Genomic DNA, 18,426 nt, shown 5'->3' on the forward strand with positions numbered 1-18,426 from the left:
TGTTTTTAAATTTGGCTTCCTTCTAAATTTAAACAACAACTGAAAAATTTAAACTGTGAGAAAGAAACTTCTAAAAAAAATTGTTTCAGGTTAATCAAAATGTTTTGTTTCAACAACGTTTCGTTTTGATTGTGACGCTCTTATTTTGCATTCTAATATGAGATGGTACAAAATTTTAAAACTTCCAAATGGAAAGGTGGTTTCAGAACAAAAAATCAAAATGTTTTATTCTGAAAATGTCCAAACAGAATGCTCTGACACTGTTAAACATTTTCTTCTGGTTTTCTTCCAAAAGGAAATTCCAGAGACATGACTGGATTTCACAGAATGCCAAGATTTCAACAGCTCTGCATGTTCCAATGGCATATGATTCCATCAAAACTTCTCCAGTCAGCTTTAGCGATTATTATTTCTGCATCATTCATTCTGCTATGGGCCTTAATTAAAGTTGCTGTTATGTGTAGTAATAGCGAAGTGCTATTAACTTTCCCCAGTGTATTTGCCACCTTTCAGTTCCTTCCACAGGTATTCCTACCAGCAGTTACTGTGACTGTCTCATAACTGAATGCATGGGATTTTTCCAAGGGTCTAACAGAGTTTTAGGTACCTAAATCCCAGCCAGTTTCAATGGACATTCAGCTCCTCATTCAACAGGCTCATTCGAAAATCCCAGCCCATAAAAATAAGCCGCATAAGCTGTTAATGCATCTTAACTCCTTCCTGTCCTTTCCTTAACAGAGAGTCATTTTCTTTACTTTCTATCAGACCAGGTTCTCAAATTTATTCTAAAATATCTCAGTAAAATTGAAAGAACAAGGCAGCAATTCTGCTATATCTCCTCTAAAATACTCTGTCACTTCCCCGACCCCACCTTGCCTCTCCAAAGCTCACTGCTCACTTCCTCTAATTTAGCAAGTATGCTTTGGCTAAAGTCCTCAAAGTAATTGCTGATCTTGAACTAAGAAATGGAATACTTTCTAAATTGATTTACTTCAAGGCTGGATTTTATTTCAGTTGGGCTATTTATAAAGTGGTGGATTTGGCACACGGAATTAGCACCCTGGTACAGTCTCTCCTGTTTATATAGTTTTGCTAACACAATGAACGAAGTGTAAATTTCAGCAAATTGGAATACCAAGAATAGGACATTGTCTGGCAGTTTAGCACTGTTCCATTAGAATGTGATGACTCAGCATTTCTATGATTCTGTCAAAGTAGATCCATTCCCTGGGTCTGTTAGTAAATATCAACCCTAAAGGTACTGTCAGGGCTTTCCCCTTTTGAGAACTGATACTATGTGAAACAGATGTATCTGTTCTTGTTGCGTAATTTTTGAAGTTTTAAATTTCTAAAAGATCTGCTCCAGGAATTATTTGGGGGAAGTTGTATGGCCTGTATTATAGATGGTCCCCTCTGGCCTGGAAATCTTTATATCTATGAAAAGTTTGAATGGAAAACTTGTATTGCTTATCACTGCTCTAAGACTAAAGCTATATCTTGCTGTTTAAAAGATGGATGAGAAGTCCATTTTTATATACATACGTCTTATTTTTATTAGAACCTATACTGTGTCAAGTGTAATTAGTGTAGTAGAAAATTTTGTTTCCCAGTAGGTAAGCAGACAGCAGAATTTCACTTCTGGTCTGACATAAACTCCCTGGAAGTAATAAAACACCTTTTGTTTAGTTAATTGTTCTCAATTAACTTAATGGCATACAGGTAAGGCATGCTATTTTGCAAATGGACCACTTAGAAGAAAAGAGAAATGTAGACTGTGTAGTTCTTCCATAGCAGGAGTGGAATTTTTTATTTGGAGCTCAGAATAAAAGCCAGGAAAAAGGCAGAAATAAAATTACATTTGATAGCTTGCAGCTCTGCATTGATTTGTATCTGTATTCCTCCTTTAAAGGCATGAAGGAAGAGATGGTAAAACAAACTGATTTGCTTCATCCTGCTATAACTTGAAGTACGGTGGTCATTATAAAAGTTAGACACCACCTCGTCAAAAATATCTGGTATCTTAAATGCACTGCACTTAAATAATTACTCGTATAAAAGTTTACTTTTTAATGGTGACCACCAGTGCTTAAGGTGTTTTATGAATAGTATACCTCTAGGCTCAAGTATTCTTTGGGTTTATGTGGATTCCATTAAATCTGAGGATGGAGGGAAAGGAGAAGACTAAGTTGCTTTCAGTGTGAACTTCAAATTAAAAGGTAAACATGTCTCGTGCATTGGTCCATATGCTGTGGTACTAACAGTGTAGTACTCAACATATTTTTACAGCTATGCAGTTAGCTTACATATTCTAATCTTTGAAAAAGGGCCTTGAGGTCTGTGGATGGAAGGCAAAGGCATTATAGAAATGCAATTGTTGTATTCTTTGTGTGTTTTTAAGGATCCAGTACATGCATTTGTATTTTTGTCTCCTTTTTGAAACAGGCACCAGTTCTGTGCTTTTAAATTGGTTTGTGAACTCTGGTCTTCAAGTTACAAACTGTTTGTTTTTCAATCCACAGTGCAGACTTTTCTTGAATGATCTCTATTGTCTCCATGCTCAGAATTTCCATTTATGCTACAGGGAGTTTTGCATGTGGATAAAGTACAGTGTATCTACAGTGTAGATCAAGGAAGAACTTTGCATCCTGTAATTCTGTTTTTCATGACAGAGTTTTTAAAAGGTGAATCATTGTCAAATTCCAGGATGCAGTGTTTATCATGAAAGACCTGTGTTTTCCCACTTCGGGCTGTACCCATGATTTCATTGGTTAAATTAATTTTTTTTCCCCAATAACACCTGAAAAATATATAGTCAGGACCAGTAGAATACTTCTTTTGGTTACAGGAATGGGTGGGTGATTCTACACAGTGGCTGGGGATGGAGAATAACATCAGTGTTCTTATTATTGTTTCCTTAGTTCCTCATTTTTCCAGCCATTGTGGGTAGTGCCCTCCTCCACCGGCTCTCTGATGATCGATGGGAAAAGATAACTGCATGGATGTATGGCATGGGCCTCTGTGCACTCTTCATTGTTTCAACAGTGTTTCACATAGTTTCCTGGAAAAAGAGTCACTTAAGGTATCCACAGAGCACTCACTTGCTGTAATGTTTTTCATGCTGCTTCTGAAGTGGTCAGATTCAATTACCCTGAGTAAGCAGACCAGGGAACACTTCCCCCTCTCCGCTCCCCCCCCCTCCACTTTTGCAGAGCATTGTGAGGGGTACCTTGTGTGCTGTGTAATAGATTCTCCAGGAAACCTTCATTCTGTCACTGCAGACCCTTTGTTTGCAAGGTTGGGTCACTAAAGTAACAGTATACTCTGTTCATTGGGAAGAATTACTCCAGAGAAAACTAGATGCATTATTTAAAGTACACAGAATACTGCAGAAAGTGTCGCTTTTTGTCACATTTCTGTGTGCCTGCATTGCATGTTCAAATATGAGTTGACTTCTATGAAGACAAAACTCAGTGTTTAATAGGACACTGAACCAAAAATAAATTGGTCTTCTGCTAATCTTACACCTACCATTATTTCTGATCACTTTCTATAGTCAGAACATAATGAATCACTCGATGTTCCTGATTATGTCTTTATTAAAATAATAGCATATACTGCCTTCCATCCCAAGACTCTGAATCACTTTAACTATATACGTACAGGACAGAGCAACACAACAAAACCACACAATTTATGCTGGCATTAACTGTTGCAGTTAATGGATGTCATAAGCAACTCAACGTTATTCTGTAGAAGAAAATTGCTAGATTAAAAGTGAGGTGGATTTTATCTCAATAGAGAAATGTGATTGCTGGCTGGATGTTTCGCATTCTCCCATACATTGAGCTAGACACAGAACCTGCCAAGTGGCTTGCAATCTAATACACAGTTGACCAGATGAAGGTTCTGTTTCAAAGTTAGTCTCTGATAGCCGAACTAGGGCTAGATTCTTGATCCTGCTATGATTCCTCTGAGGTCACAAAGCTGTCTTAAACAGCCTCTTTAAGGATTCCCCCTGCATAGTGCCTGTCCTTGGGTAGTGTAGCATGGAGCTGCTACACAAGCTCTATCTTGTCCGAGCATGGGGTCATGGCTGGGGAAAAGACAGGACAGGAGCACTGCTGTGCTCTATTGCCTGAGCCAACTGGCCCAACGCAGATCAGCCTGGAGGCTGCTGCAGGCTGAAGGCTTAGCCAGCCCTGAAATGAGGGAGCACAGAGCCAGACCTGAGCACTTGGTGCCTATTCTAGTGTCTCAAAGACCAAGAAGCTTTACTAGTGTACGTGAAAGCATTTAAAATTGGGAAACTTTCATGTTGAACACAAATCTTCGGCTTTTTCTTGACAGAGGAATCATGAAGTTTTTCCAAAACTTGTATTTTAGCAGCTTGTTTTTTCTTTGTTAGGACAATGGAGCATTGTTTTCACATGTGTGACAGAATGGTGATCTATGTCTTTATTGCAGCATCATATGCACCATGGTAAGAAATCAAATGTATATTTTCAAGGGATTAAAACTTCCTACACTGTATTATCAATATGATTCCCAAATAATTTTTTCAAAGGCTTTGGGAAGTAGTTGATTGACAACATTATTGAACTGGGAAATGAAATATGGCATAATCCCCCTGGGATTTAACTATGCTGCCTCCTCCCTCTTTTGTATTACAAGAAGAACAAACTGGTTTTGTCACTTTCTTTGTAATTTTGAATGAACTCTGAGCTACGTGACTAGAAATTATGGGCCATAACCTTCATTCCTGCTTATCCAAAATTCAAACTGACTTCAATGGGACATCAGGTTATGTAAGGAATGTAACAGGGCCCCTAATTTTTACCTTAAGTTTTAAAATTTGGACTGAAGAAGAAAGGGAGCTAGGTTACAGTGATACTCCTTTTGAATGAGCAATTGCTAAGTTATCCAAGTACTGCAGTTGTCTTTTTTACTATTCTACTGTCATAAGCCAAATGCTATACTTCAACTTAGACTTGTTATTGAAAATACCCTTACCATTCCTTTTTAGTGATAATGTTAGAAAGGGATTTGGAAATAGAAAAAAGCGCGCTCTCTTCCTCACATCTGTCCCAACACACCTAGACACTACTTAGTTTAGGTTCTCAAATAAGTTTTCTTACCTCTCCAAGAAGTCCTAAGATTATTTCCCCTTCCCATGTTCTAAATAAAGTGTAGCCCATCTTTTAAAGTAAAGAAAAATCTTTGTATGTCAGTAAGTTCCATTCAGTCATCACTTCTATTGTCTATTGTAATCTTCACATTTTCAGGTTAAATCTTCGTGAGCTTGGACCTCTGGCATCTCATATGCGTTGGTTTATCTGGCTAATGGCAGCTGGAGGAACCATTTATGTATTTCTCTACCATGAAAAGTAAGAATTCTAATTTGCATTAAACTTTAAATTGCATTTGAACTTGCTGCTTTTTAAATACTCCTGTAATAAAATGTCAGCTTGTCTTGCATATTGACTTAAGAACTTCAAAATAGCAGAAATACATAAATAGAAGGATGAAAGCTTATGTCTTGTGAACAGATATTTGCACCCACTTTATCACATATAAATGTACAGTAACTTGTATAGCTCACATTTAGAACAAATTTATAAATGCTCTTATATGTCTTCTGTGGAAAACTAAGACACAGCCCAATAAATATATAAATCTTGCTGGTGGAAAGTAGGCAAGGAGAGGAGTAGTATCTTTATTGACTTCATTCAGTAGTTTGTCTTTACTGTCCTATTAAATCTGTTGATGGGAGTTTAGGGAACTGTCTGGATAATAAAGATGTCTTCATTGCTTCCATATTATACTATGCTAGTTAATTGATACAACATTCCTTATAGGATTACAGTGCAATATTAAGTTGCACATAGAGAGGTTACTAACCCAGGAAATTTCTACAATGCCCCTGTTGAGCTATTTGAAGAGGGCAGTCTATTTAGTTTACGCTACTGTTTTCTTGAGCCTATGTGACTGCCTCTCATTGCATACCTCATTCCCAAGGAGCGAGCGACTAATCTTCATAAGTCTTTCCCCACCTAGTAAGAAAGAAGGGTTGAAACCATATGCATTGACCCACTTGGTGGGAGACTCAGTGGTAGTTACAGGTACATCTCAAAAGTATGGAGAAAAATTGATATATTTAGCCATATATAGAAAATGTATCGGCAATGTTTCTAGCATAGTGTCATCCTCTTTCCCTTAATTAGAAAAATATCAGCCCTGTGTTAAGTAACTAAAACCTCAATGTGATCTATCTGTATACAAAGTCTTTAGGTGGTTGATGTGCATCTGTTAGTTTAAAAAGTCATACATTAGCTTAGGGGTGGCCAACCTGTGGCTCTTCAGAAGTTAATATGCGGCTCCTTGTATAGGCACTGACTCCAGAGCTGGAGCTACAGGTGCCAACTTTCCATTGTGTCGGGGGCGGGGGGGGACTCACTGCTCAATCCCTGGCTCTGTCACAGGCACTGCCCCCACTCCACCCTTTCCCGCCCCCGCCCCTCAGCCTGCCATGCCCTCTCTCCTCCCCAGAGCCTCCTGCACGCCACGAAACAGCTGATTGGGAGGTGCGGGGAGGGAAGAGGAGGTGCTGATTGGCGGGGCTGCTGGTGGGCAGGAGGCACTGGGAGCTGGGGTGGGGAACTGATGGGGGCTGCTGATGTATTACTGTGGCTCTTTGGCAACGTACATTGATAAATTCTGGCTCCTTCTCAGGCTCAGGTTGGCCACCCCTGCATTAGCTGTTTTGTCTTTTAAGAAAATATTAAATGTGCATTAAAAATTCATCTTGTACCTTTCCTTAAATTATTCCTTTAGGTATAAGATTGTTGAACTCCTTTTCTATTTAGCAATGGGATTTTCTCCTGCTCTGGTAGTGATATCCATGGTAAGGAATATGCTGTTAATGTAATAAATACCTTTCCTTTTATAAGTAATTTAAAAGGGAGTTCCAGTGAAGTTCCATTTTGTCTGTATAGCTGTTAATTTCAGTTCAACACACTGTTATAAATGCTAGTTGTAGAAGCACTGAAAGTGTTTAGCCATCTGTTTGGGTTTAATGGTCCTTAAGCTATAAGGCAATGAAATTCCATCCATTATGTAGATTCAGTTTCTTAAAAAAAAAAAAAACCTTAAAAGAATCATGTAGGGATAGTACTTCTATTTCACTAGAGCCAGAAAGAATCAAATATTGCATTTCAGTTCCATACATCCAAACACCATGTATTTCAAAGCAAAGTGTTTGAATTGTAATATTTATGACTCCGTTTAATACTTGCTTCCTTGTCCCTTGGACATTCAGAAGGAAGCTTTTAATTTAGAAATGTGGCATAAGACTTCCTGTAGTCCTGTTTGGCTTATTCACTGACTGTAAGGTTTTTTGGGTTGGTTTTCCCCCCACACCGTTCTGGCCCAAAATCTACAAATAGGTTACTCCTTCCCTCTTTTAAAAAGGACTTGCCTTAGAAGAAGGCTGGAGAATAGTCTGACTCTTCCTATTAGAGGCATCTCCAGATTAATGGATATAATGTGTTTAAAAATTGAATCACAGGTGTCACTACTCAGAACCACCCCTAGTGAACTAATTAACTTCTCTACAAGAATTTATTATTTAGTGACCATTATACCATGCCATTGGGAAATGTATTTTTTTTTTAAAAATCATTACATCCTCCTAGTCTGTTCAGTATAGTTTGACAATGATCAAAATAGCCCATTCTCAGCTCAAATGTCTTGACAATAGCAATAGACACAATAGTCAAAGTATATTCAGAATTGCTTATCAACTTTTTGCAGCATGCATAACTATAATCACTGTTCCTGCAGCAAACCTGAATACAAGCCATAAAATATGCCTTCAAATTCTATCGTCTTGAATGTTGTCCGTAACTCATGGAGATAAGCTGTATACAATCATGTCTCTTTTGCCCGTTACATTCATCCTTATGTGTTTGTGATCTCCCATGTGCGTACTCCACTCTCAACTGGGTAGAGTGTCAGACCTGCTCAACTCTGAACATGTCACCTGATATTGCTTTGATAATAGTAACCTGTCAAACATGTCACCACACACAAAATCAAGAATAGCCATTATACTGTAAATACATTTAAGTACATTACAGCTTGTTGTTCAAACTGCTAGAACTGTGAAGTGATGAATCGGAAACAAAACTATAGCAGCAGAAACAGTGACAGTCTAACTTTACACGTGTGGTGTAACATCTTACAACGACCACAAGGCCAGGCCAGTGTTCAGACAAACTGAGGTTGAAACTCCAAGCTGAACCGTAAGCATTTAGGATTGGCTGCCCTGTTCGTTCTGTTCATATTAGCTGTCAACATGAAAAGGTTTAGAAACTCACCCACAATTAGGATCAATATACTATGTACTCCAAAGTGATGTCTCAGAATAATATTGTCTGGCCTTTTAAATGTCATTAAATAAGTCGTCTGTCCCACCCCCTCTCCCCGCCCCAATAACAAGACCTAGAGACTTATTAACTCTCTGTTCCAGTTTTAATTTCTGAAGGCTAACTTTTTTTTTGTCTCCTTGTTAATTAACAGAACAACACCGATGGACTTCAAGAAGTTGCCTGGGGAGGCTTAATTTATTGCATGGGAGTGGTGTTCTTCAAGAGTGATGGAATCATTCCATTTGCCCATGCCATCTGGCACATGTTTGTAGCTACTGCAGCTGCAGTTCATTACTATGCCATTTGGAAGTACCTTTACAGAAGCCCTGCAGACATTATCCGTCACTTATGATTTAAAAAAAATAATCTGCACTAGGCCTCCATAACAGTATTATTTGATGTAAGGAATTCTGGGGAATTGAAAAATTGCACAGGAAAAACTGCACTGAAGTTGATAGTTCTCTGAGTACATTTACTGTGAACTGATGTTAAATAATGTGTCCTGGAATTGCCCTTCATACAGTAAGCACTGTAAATAATCAAGGCACTATAGTACAGTACTGATAGTCCATTCCACATTAGTAGAACTGGGTTCCTGATGTTTACTAACCAGAATTTTTGTATTCTAGATTAATTTTACAGTTTTTACTATATGAATTTTTCTAAATTAGTGATTCAAATTGTGAAAGTCAGTGCAATAGCAAAGCTGTAACTTCTTTTGTTTTAAAATTGGTTTCTACCATTTTTCCACTAGCCATTTAATAAACATAAATCATGGAGGGGTAGATCTAGTTTTACCACCCGTCATCTTGGCATAATATGACTTTTATAGAAATTTTAAATTGTTTTTTGTAAATTTTAAAAGTACATTTATTGAAATGAAAACTCACAACTGTCATCTATGCAGTTATTCATATTGCAAACTCTTGCAAGAAAATGTTACATTCCATATACTGTACTGATAAGCAAACATTATACCTCTTCCAAAAGTTTTATTACAAGTGGGGTTGTAAGTACAAGTTTTTAAAAATTATGAATTTCAAAACGTTACTTAGGGGTTGTCTACATAGTGGAGTAATTCAGATTGCAGGGTGCGATTTGTAAAGTGCACTAACATGCTACACGTTAATTGGTCCATATAGACCCAGATGCTGCACATGAAAGGCTCCCTAATGCACTTTAACATAATACTGTTTTAAATAGCACTACATTAAAGTGCATAAGGGAGCCTTTAGTGCACACCAGCAGGGTCTATACCAACCAATTAATGTTCAGCATACCCCCATAGTCCACTTTACCATCCGGCTTATCAATGAAAGAAACAAAGTGTTTCAGACAAGTAGTTAACACCAGTCAAACATTTAAAGACACCTCCACACATGCCATCTATAGAGACAGTTGAACTGATTAGAGCAGACTTTTCAAAACTTGGCAGTATCAATGCAGGTGACCAGCTATTAAATATCCCAGTATTCAAATTACAATGAGGAAGCATCAGTAATTGTCCAGAAGAGTTAACATATATTGGTGCTGAAACATTAAGGCTGGGATATCAAAAGGATCTCCATGGAGTTGGGTACCAGTGACCCCTGGCTTTGAGTGGGTGTTGTATGTCTAACTCCCTTAGGCCCCTTCAGAATCCCAGCCGAAACTGGTACATTGCAATTGCTGGTAACTTAGAGTATTTTATAGTTACTGGTCTTCACACACTTGGCCTTTTAGTGAAGAAAGCCTGAAGAACTTGATACAATATCTCTCATCAATTTGGGACCTTAAAAAGAGCAAAGCTGGGCATAGCATATTGCTATTTTCTGTACAGGAAAACAAAATGTAGCAAAACATGATTGTAGAACACGTGCATTAAATATCTAGATGTAGAAGCCTCACTGTAATGCTGTTTTCCGGTTATAGTATCTGTCCCGCTACATTATCAATGTCTTATATTAAGATTGACTCGATCCTTTTTTCTAATTTACTCAGTTTTTCATGTCAGTGTTTTAAAAACTAAAAAAACCAAACATGTTGCCTTTTTCAGATTTTGTTCTGGGTATTGCCTGTCTTCAAACAATAGACTAGCACAATAGGGATGTTTTTCAAGGTACTATTTAATATTTCATCTGAACTTGCCAGTGGGTTGTTCGCATATGATCAAATCTGTACATTTCTATAAAATTTCCAGGAAGGGACACTTAAAAAAAAAAAAAAAAAATCAAGGCATGGAAATGAGTTGCCATACAGTGTTAGCTGATGACTGGAAAACGGCACCACTAAAGCACCCTAGTCAAATCTCTAAAAAGTATAACAATGGAACATCTGGGCAGACATTCCCTTGTATGAGAGACTCAAACATGTGAATGCCTGCGTTTTTTTTTAACGTCTGTTTCCATGTTTTTCAATTCTGTGGGTTCATCTATTCTGTTCAAATGCAGCACTGTTAAACCACTAAAATCTAGGTAAGAGTTTGCTTTTTGTCAAAAATGGAAATTTTAGCTTGGATTTGTTCCATTATCTTTTAAGTTAATTTTCATGGCCAGTTGTTTGGAGCGTTTAATAGTGAAAATGGTTTTTAAATATTTGAACTCGCCAAAAATATTTTGAATTACTGTATTCTAGTCTACATGAATTTGAATGTACTAGACTGTAAAATAAATAAATAAATATTTTGTGAATTTGGAAACTTCATGGTGTGGGTTTTTTGTTTTTTTTGTACCCAAATGGAGTGCCAAAGCCAGTGCAGGTATGCCAACTTGTGCCGCAATCCTATCTCTGGTTGTAGTGTAGACATACCCTAAAACACTAGTCCAAAATGTACAAAGACCGTCCCTGCCCCAAGGAGCTTACAATGTAAGACAAGACACAACAGATGGATAATCCTGCTACATGGATCTACTTTGGACTGTCTTCTGTATTCAGAATTTTGATTCATTAACCAAATTGCTTTTTGTAGCCAATAATTTGAATGGTGAAAGCTGGTACTTGAATTATAATACACATTTGTTTTAGAAGTTTTTTGACCATAGTAATCAGTGACTGAATTAAATGAAATTACTGGGGATATTTGCACAATTTTGGTTTAAAATTGATGTTTAATATTTTTTTCAGGCACCGCAGCATACAGGAGTCTTACTTTACCTCTGTATGGAACATTTTTCAATGAGTCACCTCCAGGATTCTTTATTTAGGTCCAGGTTATTTTAGCCTCCAGAGGAATCCTGTGACTGTGGCCGTCATGTTGACATCATGTGCTTGACTACGTCTTTTCTCACGGCTTTGCTATTTTTAAAGGAATACAGGATGCTAGTCTATGCTAGATAATTGCTTTTAGTAGTGAGAGGTGCAGTAAGATTAAAGCTAAAAATAGTTAGAATTTCCTGTTACCAGAAGAATGCCCAGGATGAATGCCTTCCTACTTGATATAGGAGCCTTTTTATTAAATCCCTGTTTCAGTCTCATTTCGGGTGGAGCAGGTCACTTAACCTGCAACTGTTCCAGCTTTAGCTCTATTAAGAACCTCTCTCCTCATGCAGTAAAATCTCAGATGAGTTCGTAACTCATTCGTAGTTGTTTAATGTGCTAGTAAATGTACATTATATACTGCATAAATATGAATCACTTGTAACTCATGCCATACAATTACTTGAAATACATTCAGGCCTATGGTACCACCCTCATCTCCCCAGCACCACTTCACGATGTATTTCTCTTTCCCACAGCTGGAATAAACCACTCCTTTTGTTTAGGAGGGGAAGTTAAGTGGTCATATAAGCCCCAGAGCTGCAAGGTGATGAGCACTCAACTCCACTGGGGTTTAGGACACATCTCCTCACAAGATTGGAACCTTAGTCAGCTAATCCAAACATTAGGTCTTGTGGGCCTAGCCTCAGGGAAGGGGCTCAGACTGGAAAGTAGTGGTTTCTTTAAAAGTTTTCTGAGTTTCTATTGAGATGCTATTCTCCAGTAGGCAGGCACAAAGTTGATATTCCCATTAGTCACCTGAATGTAGTATTTGCCAAGATAATTGGCATAGAAACTAGCTTTCTCTCTGAGCGATGTATCTCTGTCATCAGCTTATTTTGAATACAAAAGAGTATTGCTGCATATTTCTTTTGTGAAATGAGGACACTTATTACGATGACTAAGGATAAACCAGAGGAAACCAGAGTCCTCTTACAAAATTTAGGGGTAAAATCCTGGCCCCAGTGAAGCCGTGGAAGATTTGCCATTGACTTTACCCTAGAGCTGTATGCGCTTACGGGAATACTTTTCACATGTGCCTCAATGAATTAGGAGACAGGTTAAAAGGATTTGTGCTCTTAAATTGTGTGGGAGAGATTTGCAGATCTCCCCCTTATTTTTTTTTATATAAACAAAAAGTCATTGATTCTAGTCCACTAAATTACTGAGGCTTTAGTTCCTGGAAAAAGAGTTCTTGCTTTCTTATGCATCCTGTTCAATTTTAAGAACAATGACGCACAGGTTTGGGTGGCAGGGTATAAAGCTCTTGATCTGCCAGAATGTTATAACAGACGCTGACCTTCTTGCAGCTTCCCTGACGTGAGCAGTGTTACCAATGTCAACTGACAGCCAAGCCTCCTATCAGACAGGAAGTTCAAACCAGATCACAGGAAGTTTGGCTGGAGAAAGGTTTGTGCTTATTCAACACGATGTTAAAATGACACTAGAATCAAACCCAAAAAAGCAAGAACATTTAGTATGGTGCTTATTCCAACAATCATGCACTGCTTCTTGCTTTTAAATAGTGTGATGATCTTAGAATGTATCGTATACTACATGGGCACAGTGAGTAATACAGTGCAAGCTTAAATCACTGAAATTTCTTGCTCTGGGAGTTTAAAAGGTCATTCCACTAAAAATCACAAACTTACAAAAACTAAATTCTTTACATGTTACTAATACAGATATGTATTAAAATTAGATAATATTTTTCACTATGATCCTTTCTGGGGGTTTTTTGGGGGGGATGGGGAGGGGGCACTTCACTCAGCCTGAGAAATGAAAATAACATAGTCAACATTAATTGGGTCAGTTTCAGTTTTGGATTCCCTTGCAGTGGCTAAGGGCTAGTGTTATCAAACTTCCAGGGAAATGTTACAAATTCAGGGACATGGTTTTCTCTGAATATTTCAGTGGTTTGAGCATTGGCCTACTAAACCCAGGGTTCTGAGTTCAATCCTTAAGGGGGCCATTTAGGGATCTGGGGCAAAAATTGTGGATTGGTCCTGCTTTGAGCAGGGGGTTGGACTAGATGACCTCCTGAGGTCCCTTCTAACCCTGGTATTCTATGACTCTAAAACCTTCATATAAAGTAAGATTAGCTTTTGTAAAAAAAAAAAAAAAAAAAAAAAAAAAAAAAAATAGTGCCCTTAAATGTGTGCCCCTTTCTGAAGTCAGCTGTTTCACTAATATTGCAAAATGGGCATTTTTGTTGTTGCTTGGCTGAGTTCTGGGTTTTTTTCATAAATAAAATTACCTCATAAATAATCACTGCTAATCAGAACAAAAGTTCACTGTGTCTGTCTCTCTCCCCCGTCAACAGATGTGTTAGAAAGTTGTCCTCCTACTAAGTCAAGCTTAATAAAGACAATATGCATCTAAATACATGGTAATAGTACTTTGGTTAGCATGGTGTCTGTATGTAGAACTCAACACCACATAAGATTGTGTCATGCACTGTGGCTGGATTAAGATAAGGATAATCAAATTTCAGGTTTGATGGGGTACATTAATATTTGCAGAGGTCAATAAGCAATTATAGTATTTCACCTTTCACTTGAGCATCAGCTGTTAGCAACCGTTGGACTGAACTTTACTGTGATCTCGCACAATTTTATGTTCCTATGCAGACAAAATGTAATTTTCAAAAATCCCTCATCGTTCCACTTCTTACATCCTGATATTTACAGCAGCCTGCTTGGAAATTAATTTCGAACTATGGACTCCTAATGTGTTTTTAAATAAAATAATTATGCTTTGTGCTGATGTAAAAAGATTGGATGTGTTAACCCTATGAAGAGTGGCTGGGAATTTTGGAATATTACTCTGAGGAGCTTGGCATAGTTTATTTAATGAACCTAATTCTGACTTTTGCAGAAATCCAGTGTGTGTGTGTGTGTGTGTGAGAGAGAGAGAGAGAGAGAGAGAGAGAGAGAGAGAGAGGATAGGGTTTGGGGTCTCATCTTTTTCTCTGCTATCCATGAGTCTAGCTGAGGAAAACTTGGGTTAAAATATAGGCAGCTGGTGTTTACAGAATGTACAGTAGCTTTATAGCCATCTGCTGTAAGACTATACAATCATCTTCATATCCTCTCTTCACAAATGTTAACATTGCTTCTCTTGAATCTAGAAACACTATCACTAACATTTTGGACCTGTTCTCAGATGAGTTATATCTCAGTCAAGGCCAAACTTGGTGGCCTGATTCTCTCACACACATTTTTGTGTGAAAACTGGTAGAGATTTCCTATTTGTGGGAGCAATCGGGTAGTGAGCTGCTTCAATGCTACTATCTGTGGCCACATTTAATTAAAGCTGCAAAATTAGAGGCTAGATTAAGGCCCCTTCTTAAAATATATCCTTTGCATTTGGAGTTGAAAGTTATAAATGTTTCCATGACATGAGAGGGAAGGAAGTGGAGGGGCAAGATGTAAAGAAATACATGATTGATATGGAAGCCAGCTGCAGCCAAAATCCAATCCCAATATCCATTTCAAGATGGATTTAAACTGGGACTCATCTCCTATTAGTCTAAGATAATTTCTTCCATTTAAAAATAAGGTCAGTTTTCCTCAGCACAAGAGCATCTGCAGGCTCCTGGGATCTCTGTCCTGGTGACTCAAAGAGGGAGAGATGTTGGCAGTTAATGTAGAGTGGTACAGAGAGGCACCAACTGACGCAGATACTTTGCCATTCTGTGCCAGTTTGGGTCGCATCCTGCACCCAGAAATTCAGTGGGAGCTTTGCCAGTCATTTCATGCATCAGGGAGAGGGGATCTGGCTCTTAGCTTCAGATACAAGCAGTGCATTGTTTCTCTTTCTAAAGAGAGAAATTGGCAGCTGGCACTGAGTCACAGTTCAATAGTCACACTTACCGCATTGTATAGCCCGGTCAGTTCCAGAAATATTCATCTTTCTTTCCAGGGGCATGTATGCTGACAGTTTCCCATGGTTCCATCTGTCTGTGCACGAATTGCCTCTTTCTATCTTGTTGTCTCCAGTTGCCTTGCAGTTATTATTAACTGTCATTGTCTTGGCTTTGGTACGCTTGTCAAACCACTCCTTTCTATTTAGATCAAAAGGTGAGTTGCCTTCTGGTGTGTTTGTAATAACCCATTTCACTGTCACATGTTTGTTTTATCCCCTTAATATTAGTTTATATTTGATTCTACCCTATGGTCCTATTTTGTAATGCCTGGGAGGGATTCATTGACTCTCTCTGTAAACCATGAAATAGTATCTTTAATAAAATGCACCCTCAGGAGCCTAATCCAGCTCCTATTGAAGTCAGTGGAGAGATTCTAATGGGAGTTGGACTTTGACTCCTTAACTGTTTTTATTGATTGATCCTAGGTCTTTTATTAAGGGATTGATGTGCTTGGCTCCATCACTGCCTTTGCACACGCTCAAGGAGCCCTCAACCAAAGGGACTTATTTTCCAGGTGCAAATAAGAAGAATGTGCAAATTACCCTTTTCCCCCAGGGATCTTGAAACCTTTTACAAAGCTGTGTAAGTCCTATCAATGCCCTGGTTTACAGATGAGGAACCTGCAGCCAGAAAGTTAAATGACTTGCCCAAGGTGACACAGTAAGTCACTGGCAGAGTTAGTAACAAAACCCAGGTCTCAGGTCTCCCTGCTCTAACCACCACACCATCCTGTCTCTATAGACCCAATTTGGCTGGACCTCAGCCATAGATCTGAAATACCAGTGAGCACACACATGCCGATTTCTGCTCTGTAAATAAAAACTACTACCCCCTGGAGCATGATCCCTGATGTAGAGCACCCATTTATGAGACCTTTCCTGAACACAGCAGAATCTATATTGCATTATCACCGTATACCATCTGACATCATGCCTCACACCCACCAGTTCAAAAACACCTATTGTGTAATTGGGAAACATGCAAAAGTCTATATTAATTACTGAATCTCGGGGCCATGTAACCAGCAACCATGGTCGGAGTCAAGGTGTCATGCTAATTGTTCAGGAGGAGGTTGGAGATATGTGGGTTGTGGACGGTGGAAGGGGAGGGAGCTGAGGTTGAGAAGGGCTGCTGGTGAGTGGGGTGTGGATGGGTTGGTGAGCAACTGCTTTTTCCCTTGCTTTTTATTATTTGCATGGGGAGGGGGCGGGGTATATGCCGTCAGGCAAACTGAACTCACAACGCATGAAGCTTTTTCATGTGGGAACATATAGTCTGGAAGCAGGAATCTATCAGGCTAACTTTCCAAATACACCGGTTTTAATTAATTCAACTGTAGCTCTTCCAGTACCACATAACCTTCTTGGGAGTGCCCAGCTTATACCCCTTGATCTGTTTTTAAGATACAGATTCATGGAACAAATGCAGATTTCTCTGAGCTTACCTATTTCCCGCAGATGGGTTCAGAGTGATTTGTTTTGATAGATTGTACCACTGTTGTTCTCAAGAGTAGGTGCTGTGTCAGGTTCCAGAATGCATCAGCCAGGTTCCATCAGCAATGGGGAGCGGTGGAGTGTTCCATTATAATGCAATAAAAATACCTGGCTTGAGACTACTGTGGATTAAGGACAGTAAAGTAGCTGTTATATAGGGTTTGAATTACAGATAAAAGGGCAAATCCATCATTAGGGAAACTCTGCTGAAGTCATGAAACTATCCAGGGCTAAATTTGGCTATTGCTTTGGCTATCACCTTCGTTAACAAGTCATACTAAAACTGTCTACTGATCGTTAGCCCCTCAGGGCCAAATATGTTCTTTGCTCCTGCATGGGCACTGAAGAATTTAAACACGGCAGATCCACGGTGATACCATAGCACAAGCCGGTAAGGTAGTTAGAAGGGAAATGGAAACCTTGATCTGTTCCAAAAGATCATATCACTCCTGGTCTTGACGTTGCTTGAACTGCTGTGCTGTCAACCCTGGCAAGCTTTGCAGAGTTATTAGTTAGGCGGGTGTTGTCTCCTCAGCCACCATACTGTGGTCTCAGTGCTTTCGAACACACTTGTCCAACCACCTGTAGTAGTAACATGAACATCTGAGCTAAAACATCCTCTCTGCGTGTCTTCCTTCCTGCTGAAGCTTAATACGATAATAATTGGCGGGGGAGTGACAGGTTACATGTTCAACTGAAGGATCAAGATGATACTTATTAATGTAGCTCTAGTACGACCCCTTGTGTTTGAAAATGTTTGCTGCCAGGGTTAGATCACTGGAGATAATCTCACTAAATACATATATAATACTTTGATGTGAGGTGAGATATATACATGAAACTCTCATCTCTCTGTCAGTCCACCCATATATCTATACACACAAAGAAGTTTACATATATATCTATGCAGGTATACCAGTATTTATTTATGTATAGCTTCCTCTCTAGTTATCTAAATGGATTGTAGTATACCCACATTCACACACGTAAACGTCTAACTTTGTGTGTTCCCATATTATAGACAGACAGCGAGATGGATAAATCTCACATATTTCTCACACACATCAGGCAGCGTTTAAAGCATGAACTATACATATGAAATTTGGATGGGTACCCTGTGCTCCAGCCATAAAAGCAAGTCTCCTTTCTAACAAAAAGATGTTAGGCAAGTGCTATTTTAAGTACCATTTTGCAAAACACATGTCCTGCAGGTACTGTGTAAATTTACAATGTATAGATAAGAATAAGGTTCCAAAACACAGTCATGAATAGGTGCTGTAGAAATCTTTTGCACGTGTTCAAACTGTGATACAGTTCTAATTAGTCTCTCTATATCAATACAAAA

General features: G+C 38.7%; 1 protein-coding gene across 2 annotated transcripts in view; it reads left to right on the top strand.

The window, feature by feature from the left end:
- The window catches only part of MMD (monocyte to macrophage differentiation associated), a 62,967-nt gene extending 52,310 nt beyond the window's left edge, over positions 1-10,657 (top strand). For both annotated transcript variants that reach the window (XM_074970953.1, XM_074970954.1), the window contains exons 3-7: positions 2,919-3,079; positions 4,406-4,480; positions 5,283-5,384; positions 6,832-6,901; positions 8,578-10,657. In XM_074970953.1, coding sequence (XP_074827054.1) covers positions 2,919-3,079; positions 4,406-4,480; positions 5,283-5,384; positions 6,832-6,901; positions 8,578-8,778 — 609 coding nt within the window. In that variant the 3' untranslated portion in view covers positions 8,779-10,657. The remainder of the gene's footprint in view (positions 1-2,918; positions 3,080-4,405; positions 4,481-5,282; positions 5,385-6,831; positions 6,902-8,577) is intronic.
- Positions 10,658-18,426: the final 7,769 nt, after the last annotated feature.

This window comes from Natator depressus, chromosome 14, assembly GCF_965152275.1.
Source record: "Natator depressus isolate rNatDep1 chromosome 14, rNatDep2.hap1, whole genome shotgun sequence".
Taxonomy (NCBI): domain Eukaryota; kingdom Metazoa; phylum Chordata; order Testudines; family Cheloniidae; genus Natator; species Natator depressus.